At 31.5% G+C, this 18,572-nt stretch overlaps 2 protein-coding genes across 3 annotated transcripts; one reads left to right on the top strand and one right to left on the bottom strand.

Moving 5' to 3' along the window:
* Nucleotides 1-6,205: 6,205 nt before the first annotated feature.
* LOC105133229 (uncharacterized) lies at nucleotides 6,206-9,260 on the bottom strand. The gene is made up of 3 exons (XM_011037116.1): nucleotides 8,133-9,260; nucleotides 7,197-7,305; nucleotides 6,206-7,002 (listed from the first exon to the last, which is right to left on the bottom strand). The coding sequence occupies exons 1-3, from the start codon at nucleotides 8,862-8,864 to the stop codon at nucleotides 6,428-6,430; spliced, it is 1,416 nt and encodes a 471-aa protein (XP_011035418.1). The 5' UTR covers nucleotides 8,865-9,260; the 3' UTR covers nucleotides 6,206-6,427.
* A 4,655-nt stretch (nucleotides 9,261-13,915) lies between these two features.
* Nucleotides 13,916-17,905, top strand: LOC105133235 (5'-3' exonuclease family protein). 2 transcript variants are annotated; one of them, XM_011037139.1, is made up of 8 exons: nucleotides 13,916-14,288; nucleotides 14,421-14,594; nucleotides 14,748-14,918; nucleotides 15,135-15,316; nucleotides 15,428-15,674; nucleotides 15,759-15,894; nucleotides 16,248-16,723; nucleotides 17,463-17,905. In XM_011037139.1, exons 1-8 carry the CDS (start codon nucleotides 14,091-14,093, stop codon nucleotides 17,724-17,726), a joined length of 1,848 nt encoding a protein of 615 aa, XP_011035441.1. In that variant the 5' UTR covers nucleotides 13,916-14,090; the 3' UTR covers nucleotides 17,727-17,905. The 2 variants fall into 2 exon arrangements, with proteins under 2 accessions (XP_011035441.1, XP_011035433.1); XM_011037131.1 differs by having other exon boundaries at nucleotides 15,759-15,921.
* The last annotated feature ends 667 nt before the right edge of the window (nucleotides 17,906-18,572 follow it).

Here is an 18,572-nt window from a genome sequence, read left to right as displayed (position 1 = left end):
GATCTAATTATAGGAAATGATTAATTGTCTATATATACTTCATTTTATTATACTGGTGGTGATTAATAAAATTGAAATTGAAAAGGGAGAATTCTGGCGTGTGAAACTTGAACAAGATTCTGAAAATTTGTGAATGGTTTATTCAAGGACTAACTGAGTTAAAAAAAAAAAAAAAAAACTGCAAAGCATGGAAGCGTTACATTGCTTGACAAGTTGTAGGAAAGCGAAAGGTTCCTCTCCTTCAAAATGGAGTTAATTAAGGACCATTTAATTAGGTTACAAATTAAATACATGCCATGCCATTAACGCCAAGTCTTGCAGGTGACCAAATGGCGTTGGCTCAAGCTATGGGCCTAAACGGCAGGGTCCCAATGGAGCTTTGACTAGACCTACTTGGCTAATACGTTATCTGAATGGGTCAACATTTCATGGTTTCTTGAATTGTGGAAGCCGAATTAATACGATTACTTGCATTACGATACCCTAATGCTGTCTGTCTGATCTTGAGTTCATTGTTTTCTCTTACAAAAGACAAGACAAAGGGATGCTTTAAATTAATTCGTAAGGTTATCAAATTGAGAAGAAGCCATTGCTTTGGTTAAATTGACCACCTTTTTTTTATTTTTTATTTAATGATCTTTCTATTCTCATACATAAGCTTTGTTAGAAGATACATTTTAATGCTTAAGACACACAAAATTAGAGCAAGAAAAGCCAGTGAAAGTCTACCATGCATAATATAGAAGAACCATGTGGGTAGGCTGCAAAACACATCAAACTCGCTATCTTCGGAGAGAAACAAAGGTGGGATCAAAGCAATTTGAAGGTGACACCATGCGCGCATGAGCTATGCTTGAGTTTTTATTTTTAATTTTGTGGGGTATATAGCTGTAAGCGAAAGAGGAGTTTCTGACCCCTAAGGATGCATCCAAATGACATGCAATTGTGTCGAGCACGGAGGGGAAAACCTCACATGCACCAAGGGAACTTTGAGTTTGATGTAAAGAAAAGCATGTGCCTTGCTAAATTGCAGGGCAAGCTTCTCCCATGGAGTACTTGACTTGATAATATTGCTAAGGACTGGACTGGAAAGGCGTTGCAATCTTGACTGGCATGGCTTGGGATGTGTGGGATGTTCACATCAGGCAAGAATATCTGTTAATTTTTATTTTGGCAAAAACGACTTTTAATGCTTAAAGTCAGATTCTCATTAACAAGACTAAAAGATACACTAATTAACATGCATTGCCCTTTCACTTGTATTGTTGGGCTGTGATCTTGGCTTCGAGTTGACACGATGAAACAAATGGTTACAAAATAATTAACTAATATATTATATTAAAATTAATGTCAAGACCATGTGTCTAACTGTTTTTGTGTTTTTTTCTTTTAATTAATTTGAATTTAGATTCTTCAACATTAATTAATTTACTAAATTCTTAAATAATTTAAGAATATATTTAGATGTTATTTTACTAAATATCATTTAAAAAAAAACTTGTGATCAATTATTTATGTTATGTTGGCAAGTCCTTTGATAATATGTTCAGCAATGGATTTGCAGATAGCAAAAGCCTACCAAACAAAAAAATATTATCTTGCTTTACTCTGTTAATATATCTCTTGTGAATATGATATATTATCGGTAAAAAAAACTATTTATAATTTCATCGGTGATTTTTTAATATTATCAATAGAATTAAACCGCAGTGATTGGACAATGTTAGTGGTATTTTCAGTAATTTCTTTTCAACTCTCTATAATATACTGACGGACTTAAACTGTTGGTAGGACCATCAATAATTTTATTAAAATATTTGAGTGTTCGGAACCGATTGCAAGCATCTACGGTTGAGACACTTCGGAGTGTTCGTAAGTTCTTGATCGTAGTGTTTAAGTTACTATAAATCTGATTTCTATCGAATTTCAAATGATTTGAATGATCACCTCCATATTACTCCCCTAACTATGTTTTATATGTTTCTTGAAAAACAATCAACAAATTCACAAAAATAATAATTTAAGAAAAAATCAACAAATTCACAAAAAATAATAATTTAAGAAAAGAAATTGTTGAAATCCAACATACCATGAATTTTTGAGCTTGATTATCCACGAGTTGTTGCACCTCTTTTCATTAGTCATCATTTTACATGTATATTTCTAAAAAATATCTAGTGATCTCGGTTCACGTTCAAGAATCGTAGTCTGCAAGAGAATAGCTAAACATATTCATATAAAGTAACAATTTCTTAAAACAAATGGAAGTAATAAAAAAAATCCTTACCACTAACTTTCCATGCGAAATGAAGACACTGGATCTATCGATGTGTGTGATAATAGAACCATGAATCTTCCTATTTTGATTCTTCACACCAGATTGTGATTGTCACACAAAAAGCTTGGACATCACGCATTGAATATATTTTGCTCATACAACCTTCGAGACGAAAGGAGGTCTGAAATCCTTTCAAGCCATCACACCTTTCCAATCGGGAAGTTCTCTTTCTTCAGCATATTTTTTAGTTTTTTTTTTTTACGCCTTATACTAAAAATTACACAAGCTATATGGTAGAAATGAATTATCATTTAATATATGAAAAATAAAATTTTAACATTTAAATAAAAAATATTTATTTTGATTTTAGTCTTACCTAGTTGCGCTATGATTCTTCCAAACCCTCATGACAACAACATTATTAGCTTTTTCCAAGTAAAAGTTTTTTTGCATGTAAAATTTATAAAATAATTAGTTTATTAATACCAATAAACTAACTGAATTAACCTAAAAAAATTATTTAAGTATATGCTAAACCCTGAACTTTCCGAACAATGTATCATAGTTTTCCTTTCAAATTTTTTAAATACTCGACTCCATTGAAACAATGGCATTTCCATCGGTATTTTCATCATCGATATTATCATTTGGGAAAGCTTAATATTTGGAAACCTAAAATTATATTTGTTAATTGAAATTAATTTCTCAAAATATATTAATTGTAATGTACAATTTTATTCATGCATGAAAAGAGAAAAAACTTACATTAAGTAATCGAGCTTCCATTGGGCAAGGTATTTCCTAGATCCCGCTCTAAAAGAACCCCTTTCAGCATGGCAGCATTACACTCGATGAGCCCACGTCAAAAGGTCGATTATGCCTATTCATAGTCGACACCTAACTATCCATGCTCATCAAAAGCGTTGCTAGAAAAACTAATAATGATTATGTACATACGACGCGCTACTAACTTTCCTCTAAACATTTATACAAATTAAATGATTGAAAAAAGTAATAACATTCCTATTTAAAAAGAACTTGACAACACCTTCCCTGTACAGGAAATTACCTAAAATTTGTTTTCCTATAAATATAAATCAATAATATGTTACCAAAAATTACATGATTTTATTTCCATTACTTATTATATTTCCAACATGTTGATTTACAAGAATTTTCCTTCTAAGTACAGTGTATACCAAGATGGTTTATAAAGCTTAGTACCTAGAAGTAAACTCAATAATATCAATATTTTCATCGATGTTTACTAAGTAACATAACAAGAAACTAGTTTATTGGTAAAGTTCACTATAATCTACCAACAATTTTTTTTTTAAAAAAAATTAATGTTATTAAGTCTAATTGAGTTTATAACTCAAGTTATAGGTTTAACAATTAACTTGGATTAACCTGATATGATCAAAGATGTTATCATCTTAAAAAAAAAATCCTTCATATACATTAAATTTTGAATTTATAATCAAAATTTCACTTACAAATAAAAGTTACATTTGCAACCTATGCATATTTTTTAAAAAATATAAAAAAATACTTAATACAACCCACAACGAAGCATGAAACAATTGCCCTAGTTCTCACTATTCAAGATTGTATTACTAGACTAAGGCCCTATTTGTTTTTATAGTTGGAAAGTGCTGTTGAAAAAAATTGATTTTGTTTATAAATTTTTTTATATTTTTAGATTGTTTTGATATGCTGATATAAAAAAAAAATTTTTAGATTGTTTTGATATGCTGATATACAAAAAATAATTTTATTTATTTTTAAATAAAAAATAATTTAAAAAAATTCACAACTATAATTTCAAATGTGTTATAAGTATATTTTCAGTAATTGATAAACCATGCTAGCAAATAAATGGGCTCGACTTGTTTTGGGCTTAAGCAATAATCATAATATCATTATCGTATCACTTATTTTTTTTCTTTTGTAATTATGAATGTCTGAATCTACTTACGTCCACCTCAACTCATTTACCATTAAAATGACCCATAAATGAAGAACCCGCCATTTAGAGGTGGAAGTAAAGGAGGGCACATAAGGGCCCGGGCCCGGGCTTCCTCTTGTAAGACATTTAAATTTTTTTTATTATTGGGTAGTTAAACATGAAGGAGGTTTTTTATTTTAAAATGGTGGGCTTTTTTATAGTAATTAAGTGTGACTTTTTTTTTATTTTCTTTGAATTACTTTGCACAAACCAAATTTAAATCCTTAAATATAAAGTCATTACTTTGCGCATCCCTAATATAAATCCAGCAGTCGGTCAAAAACAGAAATAAAAATACAAATCGCAAGTAAAATTTTTATGCAAAAAGATTGAAGCAAAGCCACCAATTAATTTATCTTTTATCAAATAAAACAACACTGCTAATTTTACCAATTGTTTTTTGAATTCTTGTTATAGTAATTTTTATCTAATTAATTAGATATATTTTATTATTTTATTTTGATTATGCTTATTTTTTTCATGTTTTGTTTATAGCAGAGCCGCCAAAATTATCATTTTTTTCTGATGATATATGTTTTGATTTTAGGTTAATCCATGAACAAAATAAAAAGAATTGATTCTTTTTTTAAAAAAAAATATTAATAACTCATAGCCCAGTAAACCAACTTCAATGTGTATCAATTCCAATGTGTAATATTAAAGTTATGGTTGAGCAGCCCCAATGCGTTTCAGTTTACAAAGAACCTTTGTTGATTAATGAACAACCTCTTACTAGAATCGACATTGCTCATTTAATTAGAAATCCAAGCAATCGTCCTTAAATTTGGGAATATCTGGTTAATTAATAAGATGAAATTCGAAGGGTATACATTAATCTAGGGCCATATCAACCTTTGATGTCTGAATATCTGCTGATTGGTAAAAAAACATCCTTGTTGCTTTCAATCTCATTGGACTAGTTGACATGTTGATTCAACTTCTTTTAACTCTTCTTGTTTCGTTAACAACTACTAAATAAGCTTTTTTAGATATGAAGATTGTTTAAACAAGACTTGGCAATCGGATGCAGGATGATTTTCTTGCAAATTATTTTATTGATATGATAATCGATGATTTATATTCTATAAAAGAATAATGGATACAATTAAAATAAATATGTAAGAATCATTTTTTATTATTTTTTTTGTTTTATTTCAAAATTTATCAAACATAAATAATGTTCCGTCTTAACTAAGATTTCTTAGATAGTTAGTATGTTTATATTTGATAGGTATAAAGACAAACAACATTAAAGTAATAGATATATTATGAAACTTCATTACCAACATTAAAGTAATAGATATATTATGAAATTTCATTACTTTGATTTAATTTGATATTACTTCAAACTTTTTACTTTATATAAAAGTCATTATATATTTATAGTAAATTATTTGAATAAAACTAAATTATACAGATTTTTTTTACAAATTATATATAATAAATTAAAATAAATATTACACCTTATTATATTAATTTTAGCCTTTTCTGGCAAATAATTCTAGCTCCGCCGCGACCTCCATTAACAACGACAGCCGACACGCTAGCTAATACGAAGAGTGGAATTTCAAGACTCATACTAGTTCTCGGGATTGGCATGCAGTTCACTAGTTTTCAGGTTTCTAATAAGCTTGGCATCCTCCTAAAGGTCTCAGTTTTGAGCCTTTTCCTTGTACAAAAAAATCAAGCCGTGGTGGTTTCCGACCCCAGGTGGTGAGTGTCTATACACACTGTTGTAAGACCCAGCTTGTCCCATGAGTTAATTCGATAACCCGCTGATTTAAACTGGCTTGGTTTGAATTAGTGAAAAAACCTAATATTTTTTTATAGAAAAATTGATATTGCTTCGAACTTTTTTATTAGAAGAAAAGCGACTCAGATAAGCTCAATACGATCTGCCTCGTAACTATTCTACAAGATAACAAATGAAATTTGTGTATTTACAAAAGGAAATGTATTAAACGTACATTATTCTAACCTCTCGATCTTCGCTAAGAAAAATAAGTGCTACCACCACTGTGTCCCCCCCATTTCCTCCTCCAAAATTTCTATCATAGACTATGGCTAGAAATACCACAAGACATTAGGCATGAGTTATGCCATTTATGGGATAATTTCAGTGCTGTTACTTGTAATAATCATTAGTATGAGATGAGATCAAGCAATAGGTCATCAACCAAAAGATCAAGCACCCCATTCTCAATTCCCAAAGCAAGCTCTTGTTGCTCTTCCTCAAACTTGCTCCACCTGCCTTCCCTGTCCATATCTCTAACATAAACCTCCCTTTTATGCTCTAATTCCCATTCAACCCATAAGCTGTCTTCCCCATTTATCCAAGCTTTTGCATTTTTAAGCAATTCCACTTCAATCCTCTGTTTCCTATCCCCATACGTTCTTGTAGCAAATTCATCTCTAAAGAAGTCGAATAGTAGGTCCATGTTGTCACTGCAACATTCTAGGCCAGTTTCTTTCACATGTTTCAATAGTTTCCATGCCCTTTCTTCGACTTCATGAATTTCTTCTTCTTCTTCTCCTCCTTCCAAGTTCATGTTTGTCTCTCTAATTTCTTCAAGATCATCGTCTTCTTCCTCGTTGTCATCATCTTCTCCAGAGCTGATGTTTTCGTCTATTGACATCCAGTTGTCTAGGTTGACAGGGTCCCATTTGGTTAGACCCTCAAACCTTCGGATCTTTTCCATAATCTTTTCTCTAGTCCCTGCAATTAGAATTCATGAACGTGTTAGAAACATTCTACCCTCGTAGGAAAAAAACCATCAACACCAATTAATGAAGTCACTCTTTTTTCTTAATTTAATGAATTAGCACAGCCTCATTTAATTTGTGCTTCCTGCAGTGCTAAAAAAATCTCCATTATATATCCAGCAGGTATTAATCAAGAAGGGAACATACTCTCCACAGTGGCAAGGCTTTGCTCAAAAGATGAGCTTGAATCTTCATCTTCTTCAAACTCGAATTCAGTTACTGAAACAGGACTATGTAGTCGTTCCTCCTCATCCTCCTGTTGATTTGCATCAGTCCAAATCAGATCAATTTATCCAGTAAAAATAAGGATAGAATATATCATAGACAACATCACGGAGACATTGTAAGCACATTTCCAAACATATAAAACTTAAGCACGTACAGTGAACCTTTATCTAACTTAAACAATCACGCAAGATACAGCCCAGGTGATTAGATAAGAGATTAATCAGTACAAATCTCATATCTTGCCAAACCCATGTCCTGACAAGATACTATTAAACGTCCAATCACCAGAATAGATTAAAGCAATCAGGCCGTGTTACATGGGACCAACGCATCTAGACCACTACTTTTAAAAGCATAATATTAAAAATATTTGTGGGAGCCCGACACTAGTGAAAGGCATTGGATGCATTAAGCATATCTTAGGATCCATTGCCCACATGTATATCATACATGTGAAACTACTAGTAATATGTTCCTAGCAATTTTCCATATTGATAATGTTGATGAAATATTTGATGCACCAGGATGTAAATCCTGCTTCTGTTTCCCACCTAACCTTAGCCGACCTCTTACAAAATGGTGCCAATGTGCCCTTAAGGCCTTAACCATGTGATCTCCTTGGGCAAAGGGACAATGAGCAACTTCTCTTTTGTCCTGTGTGATCCTAACCCTAGATTACATGCACCTAGCTAAAAGCCAAACCAATGCCGTACAAGACAATCAAAGTCAACCACGAGTCACTAAGACACATTGTCACCGCTGATTAAAAAAAAAAAAAAGTAGGACATCCAAGGATCCCTAAACAGCAGACACTCAAATTTTTTTAAAGATTCAACACACTGTATATAATCTTACCTCGGGACCCACTTTTGTATTTGTTATTGTCTCTAACGAGTCCTCGCCGACGCATGGTGAATTTTTTTGGCCCACTTCCATCTCCTTTTCACCACACTTATCAAGAGTACCGTTCCAAGGTGGTAAATAATCTGAGGTAAAATCACTATCACACCAGCTTGACCCACTACGTGGAGAGGTCGAAGTGGACGCGGTTGTTGTAGTGATACAGTGATAGGGTGATGATGGCAAGTCCGATGCCAGAGATTTCTCTTCTACAATGTCGCGAAATGATCTCCACCGTATAATGTCTTTTATAGTGACTGTTATTTTGACTTCATTTTCTTTGTTTTGCCTCTTCTTTTTTGACAGTTTCCGAGAGAGACTCCTCGGTAAAATTGAGGGAGACTTAACGGCGGTGAAATGAATGTTCCTGACGGCGTTAATCACGGCTTGGAATGCTGAGATCGTTGTTGAGGCTGCTGCTTTCGAACGACTTCTAAGTAGCTTATAACTCGCAATATTATTGCTAGAATTAGCAATGCCTTTTGGATTACTAAGATCGATTTCGATAAGGGTTTTCATAGTGGGATCGCATGGTTTTCTTGAAAACGATCTGAACCCACTTGAGGAACATGAATTTGAATCGTCATCTATGAGAAAATCTTTAAGCAGTTTAGGCCTGTGCTCTATTGAAAAATGGTTTCTTTGCTTAAAGTTTGTGCTTGAACATGAATTATAGACAGAACCCATGTTTTGAAGAGCACAAGAGAAACAAAAGCAATGAGAAAAAGAGACTACGGAGCTAGCTAGGTAGTGAGAACGAGAAGGGGGAGTTTAGCTGGAAATTAGAGTGAAGTGTCAATTGAGTAGTGGAGGGAGAGTGTTTATAGAGGGAAAAAACGAGAAAGAGAGAGGTAACTTCGAGTTGGGGATCTCCAGGTAAGAAGCTCGTGCAAGTGAGTAAGCTCCTGTAATATTTTGATAAAAGAATGGATGAAAGTGACAAAAAAAGGTAGAAGCGTGGATGCTTCTATTTTATGGGGTTTTTTTTTTTTTGAGTAGGAATATAAAATTTTGGAGAGATAAGGTGTTAATTAAGGTATTTTCGGTGCGTTGTCCTTGAGGTATGTCGTTTCCTGGGGGGTGATTTGACTGGATTCGATCACTTTCGTCGTCAAGATATTGTTTGCGATATTGTTCGCAAATAACAAATAATGGTAGGTTAAATGGTAAGATTTGAAAGTTGTTCTTTAACCATTATAAATTTGAGTTTTTTTAGAATTATTGAAAATTTATATAATTATTAATTTTATAGTTTGTAGGATTAATTTAGATATGTATAAGTTAGTTTCAATATCCATATTAATAAAAAAAAAAGAAGATATTGTTTGTAAATGTAATAAAAACTATTTTTAAAATTGTTTTTATTTAAAAATATATTAAAATAATAATTTTTTTTATTTAATTTGAAACTAAAAAATCAAAATATTTTTAAAGTACGGTCCAAACACTTTATTTAATTTGAAACTAAAAAATCAAAATGTTTTTAAAGTACGTAATTGTCAACATCATATGTTTGATATCTAATATCTTGTGGCTTAGATTACAATGGATATATTGTTAGCACAGTTAGAAATTTATTTAAATTAAAAAAGTGTTAAGATAAAAAAATCAAGTCTTGAGTCATTGGTTTAAGTAGTAATTTAAATAATATAAAAAAATTAACAAAAAATAAAATGACCAAAAAATTTAAAAAAAGATAAAATAAATTATACCCGAGTCTCTATGTAGATTATCAAATAACTCAATGCTAATTTAATTGAAGAAAAAATACAAAAAAGTATGCTAATTTAATTGAAGAAAAATTACAAAAAAGTATAAAAAAAGAAGAAGAAGTAAAACTTCAAAAAAAAAAGAGAAGAGAAACACAATATCTCTTCAAAGAAGAGGGAAAAACTAAGAAAACTCAAGCAAACCTTTTAAACCTATTTTAATATTTAAAACTTGCAATTCGTTAAATCTAGAATGCAAATACAATCAAGAAACTTAACAGTCAACCAATTTATTCTAGAAGTATGAAATCATTAAAAAAAGTATTAATAAAAAACCTACAAAAGCAATAATAAAAAAAACAACAAAGAGAATAAGGATAAAATTTAAGAGAAAAACAACTAATGAAAATGAAATTTTAAAAAAATTAAACATTCTTAAACAAAATAAATAGTAATTGAGTACCAATTTTGAAAGATTAAAAAATCATTAGGGATGAAATTGAAAAATATTTTTAATTTAATAAATTATTTATAAATTAAAAAATAAAATGGGGTGAAATTTTTTTTTACAAAAAAGGATTATAAAAGGTCAATCCAATAGAATCAAACTCAAAAAAATAAAAAAAAATAAAACAAAAAAAAAGGATTGAAAGGCTTGAAAAAAACCATGCAAATATATATATGAACCTCTTAAATCAGGTCTAATCTCTAAAATTTATAACTTGTAAAATCTTAAACTTGTCATAGGTTTAATAAAAAAGCTTAATTTTGATCAAATTGAATTTTGAAAGATGAAAAGAAACACTCGCAAAAGAAAAAAAAAACAACAACAAAAACAATATGGAAAAAATTTGAGAAAAAAAACCTAGAGAATGATGAATTTTGAAAAAATAAATTAAAAATAATATCAAGCAAAATAAATTATAATTAAAATAATAAGAATTAAATTTGAAAGATCAAAAAGTCATGGGGTGAAATTAAAAAACATGTGTGATTTTATAGATTGTATATAGATTAAAAAAATGATAAGAGTGAAAAAAAATAAAATTATTGAGGGCTAACCCAGTATAATAAAACCTCAAAACAAAACAACGGATTAAAAAAATATTAGTTTATAAAAAAAATTAACAAACCAAATGAACATCTTAGGCCTAGAAAATTTAAGAAACATATATAGATTAAGATATTTAATATTACAAAACATGATATTTATCTAGTTATGTTAGTTAATTTTTTTAATTAAAATAATTTTTTTATTCAATCAAATAACAATAAAAATAGACACACATTAAATTTATTAAATAAAAAATATATTACATAAGGTTGCACATATTATAAATATTATTTAAAAATAAATATTTTTATTTTAAAATTAAAATTTATTTATGAAAAAGATTAAAAAAATTACAATGAATCAGAAAATTAACTTCAAAAATTAAATATAAAAACTAATTTTATAAAAATCATTTCTATCCAAAAAAGATTAAATAAGAGAATAAAAAAATCACAAATAAATAATATTAATTGAAACACAAACTTAAAAACTATTTAAAAAAAGGTATATTAAAAAAAGATTTCAATAAAAAAAGAACAATAAAAAATAATAGTCTGGATGTTCGAACCTTTTTTTTTTTCTAATTTTACTATCGACTAAGAATTCTTAAGCTATTAGCCACTTAGCCACTAATTAGAAGTAAATTATTAAAAAATAAATTTAAAAAATCAAAATAAATTATTAAAAATTGTACGAAGATCAAAGTGTTTTGTGAACGTATTAACAAGATCCCCACAATAAAACCATGCCTTTTAGTTTTATACTTTAATTAACAGTTTGATTAGTTTTCTTATGCACAACTAAGAATTCGAAGCTCCATTAAGCCTTTCCATGCAGCCAAAAAAAGAAAAGAAAAGAAAAAAGGATGGGTTCTTCCGGTCAAGCTGTCATCACCTCTAATCAACTATTTTTACATCCTTTCAGCATTTCGAACATTTACCTTCCATGCACTGCTGGTCTTACCACGTGACTGAACTCGGAAAAGTGGCCAGATGAACTGGTGGTGGGTCTGTAGCAGCTGACATGGAAATTCGCACAGACGTACAAGGTTACTGCAAGAGCTAATGTTTTTCAGAATAAAACAACCTTAAGATGCGGGAAATCTCAAGATGGCAAGATTCTTTCAGATAGGTGAATTGTCGATTTGCAGATATTGCCAGGCAAGAAGGATCCAGTGTAGTTAAATTGATTAATCGCAAGCGATGGAGTCTCTATACCGAGTGTCGGTTCAACCCCTGTTCATCCAGACATCCTTGTCAACCACCCATTTTCCTCCACATATCCAGGCCAGAGAAGGAGGACCCAGCACGCATTCTTATTCGTGTTCATAAACTCTTGCTTGCTCTGTCTTGTAAATTCTTTTAAAGGAAATGTATGTACAAAAACTAGAAAGGCATGTATAAAGCCAGCCGTCCGGAGGAGTTGCGTGAGATGAATGCTTTGAATGGTTAATTTTTTTCCCATCTGATGAACTAAATACATTTCCAATAAGATTTGAAGCATACCATCCATCTTCAATGCATAAGCTATAGATCCATCTATAGTTTTGAGTTAGTACCTTCACCAAGAACCCTTTTGATTTCTCTGCAAATATGAAGTAAGAAAAGGAAGAATGGGAAAGAAAGAGAACTGGACATGGAAGAACGCCGGTGAGGGATGATCCCTGTCTCGAACTTGGGCCTAAACATCCGACACCCCTTTACATGTGGGCTAAACTAGTCATTCTTGGTCTGATTCTTTTTAGATTTCAGGTTACACTGGGCCTTCAAAGCCGAGAGCGAGCCTGTTTTAGTCACATCTTAAACAAGCCCATGGATACAACAGGACACATCCTCAATCTAGGGTTTGGTTACTGTGGAGATAAAAAAAAAACTTAGCGCAGATAAAAATATATTTAGTTTAAAAGATGAAAATACAAAATAAATTTAAATTTAAATTTTTTTAAAGTGAATTTATATATTTTTAAAATAAAAAATATAAAAATAACATGTAAGGATAATATTTTTTATTATTTATAAAGTATCATTATAAAAACTTCTTAATTCTAAAATTGTTAAATTAAAATATGTAAAGATAAAAATAGTTATGATTATAATTTTAAAATTTAATTTAGAAATCGTTTCATGAAAAATACTAGGTCATTAATTGAGGCTCAGGTAATAAGTTGGGTTAATCCAAGTAAATGTTAGAATAAAAATATTTATTATCAAAGTTTTAAAATTTTATTGGGAGATTGATTCTAGCAAGCCTTGAGGCACAAGTAGATTTAACTATTAACTCAGGTTAATATAATGATAAAAATAATTATTATTATAATAAAAAAATTTAACTCAGGGATTGATCCAAGGTAAAATCCAATTCACGTGTTAGAAGAATAAACCCGAGTTAATATAAATATAAAAATAATTATTATTATAATTTTAACATATGATATAAGGTTTAATGCATGTCAAAACCCGAGTCATAAATCAAGAGAATTAATTTGAGTTGACTAAGTTAATATAATGATAAAAATTATTATTATAATAATTTTAAAACTCAATTCAAATATCAATCAAAGCAAAACTAAAAAAAGTTAATACAGGTTAATTTAAGATAATAAATTAATAAAAATAATTTTTATTATAATTTTAAAACTTTATTTTAAAGTTAACTTGAAAACATGTACAAGTCATCAGTTAAAAAAATCAACCCCGCTAACTTAATTTGTTTTTAATAATAATAAAAGTAATATTAATTTCATTATTTTTTTAAAAAAATATTAAAGAATTTTATACTTGTATTTTCAATTAATTTTTTTTTCAATTATTTCAATATATTTTTTTAATTTAAATCAGTTTAAATTTTATTTTAACCGTGAAATCAATTATTATTTTATAAATAGAATTATTATAATATTATTATTTTTTATAACAACAATTTTTTTTGGCCAAGAATGTTTGAAGAATCAACGATAACCAAACGCCCCAACCGAACATTGACACATAACGGCACAAACAAAGAGTTGCTGAAATTACGTCCTTTCTGTTTTCTCTTCTTCCTCCTCCAAAACATGCAACCTTAAGAAATGTCCACACACTGTCTATTTAACGAAACCAAACTCCCAATTTTAGTATTTTTTGCAACTACTTACACTATTAATTAATAATTATGGGTGTGGGAGGCAAATTCTGGGATTTACTGAAACCCTACGCACGACATGAAGGACCCGATTTCTTGAGAGAAAAACGGGTCGCAGTGGATCTTTCTTATTGGATTGTCCAACATGAAACAGCTATCAAGGCAACCCGTGTTCGAAAACCTCATCTTCGTCTCACTTTCTTCCGTACTATCAATCTCTTCTCCAAGGTTTGTGCTATTTTTAGAAACCCTTTCGAGTTTTTGAATGGAAGCTGGGAAAAAGCTGGAGACTTTATAAGATATTTGTTTTTATTTGGCTGTAATGGGAAAAGTTTTTTCCTTTCTTTTTTCTTTTTGCAGTTTGGAGCGCTTCCCGTATTTGTTGTTGATGGGACTCCGTCGCCATTGAAGTCTAAAGCAAGGATAGCGAGGTTTTTTCGGTTTTCGGGGGTTGATGTTTCGGGTTTGCCAGTGGCTGAAGGTGTTTCGGCGGAGAGGAATAAGACTTTTCTCAAATGCGTTCAAGAGTGTGTGGTTAGTTGTTGTTAATTTATAAATGCATGCTCCTTTTATATTCACTAGTGAACTTGCATTTTTTGTGGTATTGCTTGGATATATTTGGATTTGATTTTACTGCCACTTGGAGAATGTTAATTATTAAATGATTCCCTGAAGTGTTTTTTATAGGAACTGCTTGAACTGTTTGGGATGCCTGTTTTAAAGGCCAATGGTGAAGCTGAAGCACTGTGTGCTCAGTTAAATGCCAAAGGCCATGTGGATGCTTGTATAACAGCTGATAGTGATGCTTTCCTTTTTGGGGCTAAGTGTGTGATAAAATGCATCAAGCCTAATACCAAAGTAAGTTTTAGGCGTCCTGTACTTGGTTTTCTTATTATCCGTGAGTTTTAGGTAAATTTGGAAGTAGCTCAAATAATAACTTCTCAATTTCCTGCAATGCAGGGGTAGTTTTATAGACCTCTTTACTGCTCCGAATGTCATGGGAAATTGAAATTGCTTTCTTAAATGGCTCTTTACCAAATTTGAAACGTGACTGACATTGTGCGCACTGCGCAGGAACCATTTGAATGCTACCATATATCAGATGTTGAAGCTGGTCTTGGGTTGAAGAGGAAACACTTGATAGCCATTTCCCTTTTGGTTGGCAATGATCATGATCTTAATGGTGTGCAAGGGATTGGGCTTGAGAAGGCTCTTCGTTTTGTCCAAAGTTTCAGTGAAGATGAGATATTGAATCAGTTTGCTTCTATACCTGTCTCCAATTCAGTTGTTGTTGTTGTTATGTACTTGAAAATAATGCTATGTGATAATGTGGTATTGAGCTGAGATCCAACTTGTGCTCTATGCAGGTTACATGAAATCAGCAACGGGAACTCTCCTTCACTTCAAATTGTTTCAAAAGTTGTAGATGAAATAATGCTTTGTCCAGATGAAAGCCCAGCAAGGTCGAAAACTTCTCATTGCTCCTTCTGTGGGCATCCAGGCAGCAAAAGAGCACATTTCAAGTCATCTTGTGAATATTGTGGGACTAGTACCAGTCAGGGTTGCACAAGAAAGGCAGAGGGTTTTAAGTGTAATTGCTCCTCCTGTAATAAGGTCTATTTTTACTGTTCTGCTGAGTTTTTTCTTTAGTTATATTATGGATTAATCATACCATCATTAAAAGCGTTTGACTGGCAGGATCGAAAAGAAAAGGAGCAGCAAAAGCATGAAAATTGGCACATAAAAGTTTGCAACAAGATATCCACGGAGCCAAACTTTCCCAATGATGATATTATTCAAATGTATTTGTGCAACAAACATGGAAACTTTACTGGTATTGGCAGCATGATGAGGATTGCATGTTATATAAATAAAGTTATTTCAAGTTTTGTTAACTGAGATGATCTAGTCTAAACTATCTCGTGAGGTTTCTTTGTTCCATTTTGAGTTACTTTTTCAAAATTATATATATTCTGCCTTGGAACATTGCAGAAAGCTTTTTTTCCTCTTGGACTAGGGCTGGTGTTAGATGTAGGGGTAGGGTGGATATGTTTGCAGCTTCTTCTTACTTTTTGAAGCTTTGATTGGAGCCAGTCTTCTGTCTCAACCTTGTTTAATTTTTTTGAAGTGCACATCATTTTACTGTTTTCTGGTTCCTTATTAAGCCCGGAATTATTTCTTGTATAGCTGGTGATGGCTTGTGTTTATCATGGAGATGCCCAGAAACTGAAATACTAGTTGATTTCTTGGATTTTCATCAGCATTGGGAACCATCTTATGTTCGACAGAGAATGCTTCCCATGTTGTCCACCATATATTTGAGAGAAATGGCTGCCAAGCCTGAGAAAACTATGTTGTATGGGCAGTATGTATTTGATTCTATTCAGCGTGTGAAAATAAGATATGGACACCAATGTTATGTGATCAGGTGGAGAAAAGTGACAAGTACAGCAGGCAGTATTGTCTGTACCAACTCTGTTGAAGAGTATGACAAGCCTCAAGAAGAGATCGTTGAAATTGATGAATTCATTGATCATTTGGATGAGGATACTGCCCCCCAGATTCATGTTGATGATGAGTGTTGCTTCCTGTTGACAGATGAAAATATGGAGCTTATTCGTAGTGCTTTTCCAGAAGACGTTGAAAGATTTTGGCATGAGAAGGTATGATCTCCTTTCCATTCTTCACGTTATCATTTTGTCAAATTGCTGTTTATATATATATATATGTATATAAAATCATGGATATCCTATTTTCTTGTTTTCCTTTATGATTTAGCAAATTTGAATTAATAATATAGAACCATCAAGCATGTATCAAAATGTAATTAGCATAAATTAATATCCAAAGATTAGTTCTTATATAGGAATCTCTGAGTACATGGAGTTGATGGCCTAAGGAGAGAAGCAAGAAGGAATTGGAGAATTGATTTTATGTGCTCTTTGATCCTGGTTTTTGTTTTGTATGAGCTTAATAGCTTTTAAGAAATTGCACCATAGCCCATGCTTCATTAGGCCAAGATGCAGAATAGTGCAAATGGGAATATCAAATGAACGAGTGACAAGATAAGAACTAGTTTATTCGGAGGTGATTGTATATATGAGAGGTTATGAGATACAAAACGTTGAAAAAATTGAAGATGGGTTTTCTGTTTGGATGAAGGATAGCAAAACAAGGATGTTAGTTTCAGTTGAAAAGTTGATGTGCTTAATGGTGGCCTGAGTTAATCAGGGGTGCTCAGTCCTTTTCTTCAAGTCCTTTATGGTAAAACTTGAGGACTTTAGGTCGTTGAAGTTGTTTAGTTTGTTATCATGCTGCCTGTTTTACATGTATATAAGGGTATTGGAAATGAGAGTCTATGGGCCTGCCAGATTATTTACTTTTGTGGTTGAAAATTGGCAGGAACTGAAAGCATCGAAAAGAAGAAAGGGTTCAGGCTTTAAAAATGAAGGGTCCAGTGAAAAGTCAGAATCACCAAAGTCAAAACGTGTCCAACTTAGATTAACAGAATTTTACCGGTCTGCTAAGGTAGCAGCAATTCACACAAAACAAGGAGATCTAGCCAATAATTCTGAAAATCAAGAGGACGGGCCATCAAAAGGGAAGAACAAGGTTTCAAGTACAAACCTTCCAAAATCTGTGAGACGCCGACTTCTGTTTGAGTAGCACATTTACAGACTTTAGATATGAAGATGTAAATAAACTTTTAGTGTCAGGACCATTATTGTGGATAAGTGGAGTTTTTTTGTACGTGAATGAAAAGTCTACTTTTTGGTGAATTGTAGAGAAGCCAGCCTTTTCTCTTTGTTGAAAATGCAGCCTTTTATTTTTGCAATCTGTTTATAAAGGGTTGCTTTGGTTCACCTTTGCTGCTAAACACCAGTTTTACATTTTAACTACAGGGTACCAATTCCAGGCTCTAAATATAATGTTTTACAGAAAAAAAATTGTTAAAATATGGGAAACATGAGTGTCAATTGGGTAATCAACCAATAGTATCAAAAAGGACCTCTGATTGTAATCAACCATGTGTAGATATAATAGTGGCTGCTTCTCTCTGGACTGAATCCATTCTTAGATCAGTATTTTCTTGAACACTTCACCTGCACTATCAAACACCTAATTTTTATGTTATCTCTATGTTATCTCGCATACTCCTTATCTAGTGTTTGGTTGTTTCATTCACCCATCCTCTCGTTGCCAAATACCTTCTGTATGCCCTTTAAGAAACTTCTTTTGTGGTGTTACTCGAAATATAGACAAACAAGAGCAAGGATATCATGGAAGTGAATAGTCGTTACTGATTTCCAGTGGATCTGAATTCTTCCAAAATAGTATTTAAACTTGATTTGTTAATATTTTTTCCGAAGCACGAGCTTGTTCAATCATAGGAAATGAAGTGAATGAAAAAAAATGTTAATATAGGTTTTAATTAACACCTAATTCTTTTATCTCGACGCTATATATGCTGGCCTCAACTTGAATGTTAGAATCATCCTTAGGCATGGTTTA

Source organism: Populus euphratica, unplaced genomic scaffold (genome assembly GCF_000495115.2).
Source record: "Populus euphratica unplaced genomic scaffold, PopEup_1.0 scaffold2.1, whole genome shotgun sequence".
In the NCBI taxonomy this organism is placed as follows: Eukaryota; Viridiplantae; Streptophyta; class Magnoliopsida; order Malpighiales; family Salicaceae; genus Populus; species Populus euphratica.
The sequence above is the reverse complement of the archived record's forward strand: the minus strand, read 5'-3'. Positions and strand labels throughout refer to the sequence as shown.

Coding starts and splice junctions, on each gene's coding strand:
- LOC105133229 (XM_011037116.1), bottom strand. CDS start 8,864: ATGGGTTCTGTCTATAATTCATGTTCAAGCACAAACTTTAAGCAAAGA. Junction 7,306..8,132: donor ATACAAAAGTGGGTCCCGAG/GTAAGATTATAT, acceptor GCAAATCAACAG/GAGGATGAGGAGGAACGACT. Junction 7,003..7,196: donor AAGCCTTGCCACTGTGGAGA/GTATGTTCCCTT, acceptor TTCTAATTGCAG/GGACTAGAGAAAAGATTATG.
- LOC105133235 (XM_011037131.1), top strand. CDS start 14,091: ATGGGTGTGGGAGGCAAATTCTGGGATTTACTGAAACCCTACGCACGA. Junction 14,595..14,747: donor AATGCGTTCAAGAGTGTGTG/GTTAGTTGTTGT, acceptor TGTTTTTTATAG/GAACTGCTTGAACTGTTTGG. Junction 15,922..16,247: donor CAGCATGATGAGGATTGCAT/GTTATATAAATA, acceptor TTTCTTGTATAG/CTGGTGATGGCTTGTGTTTA.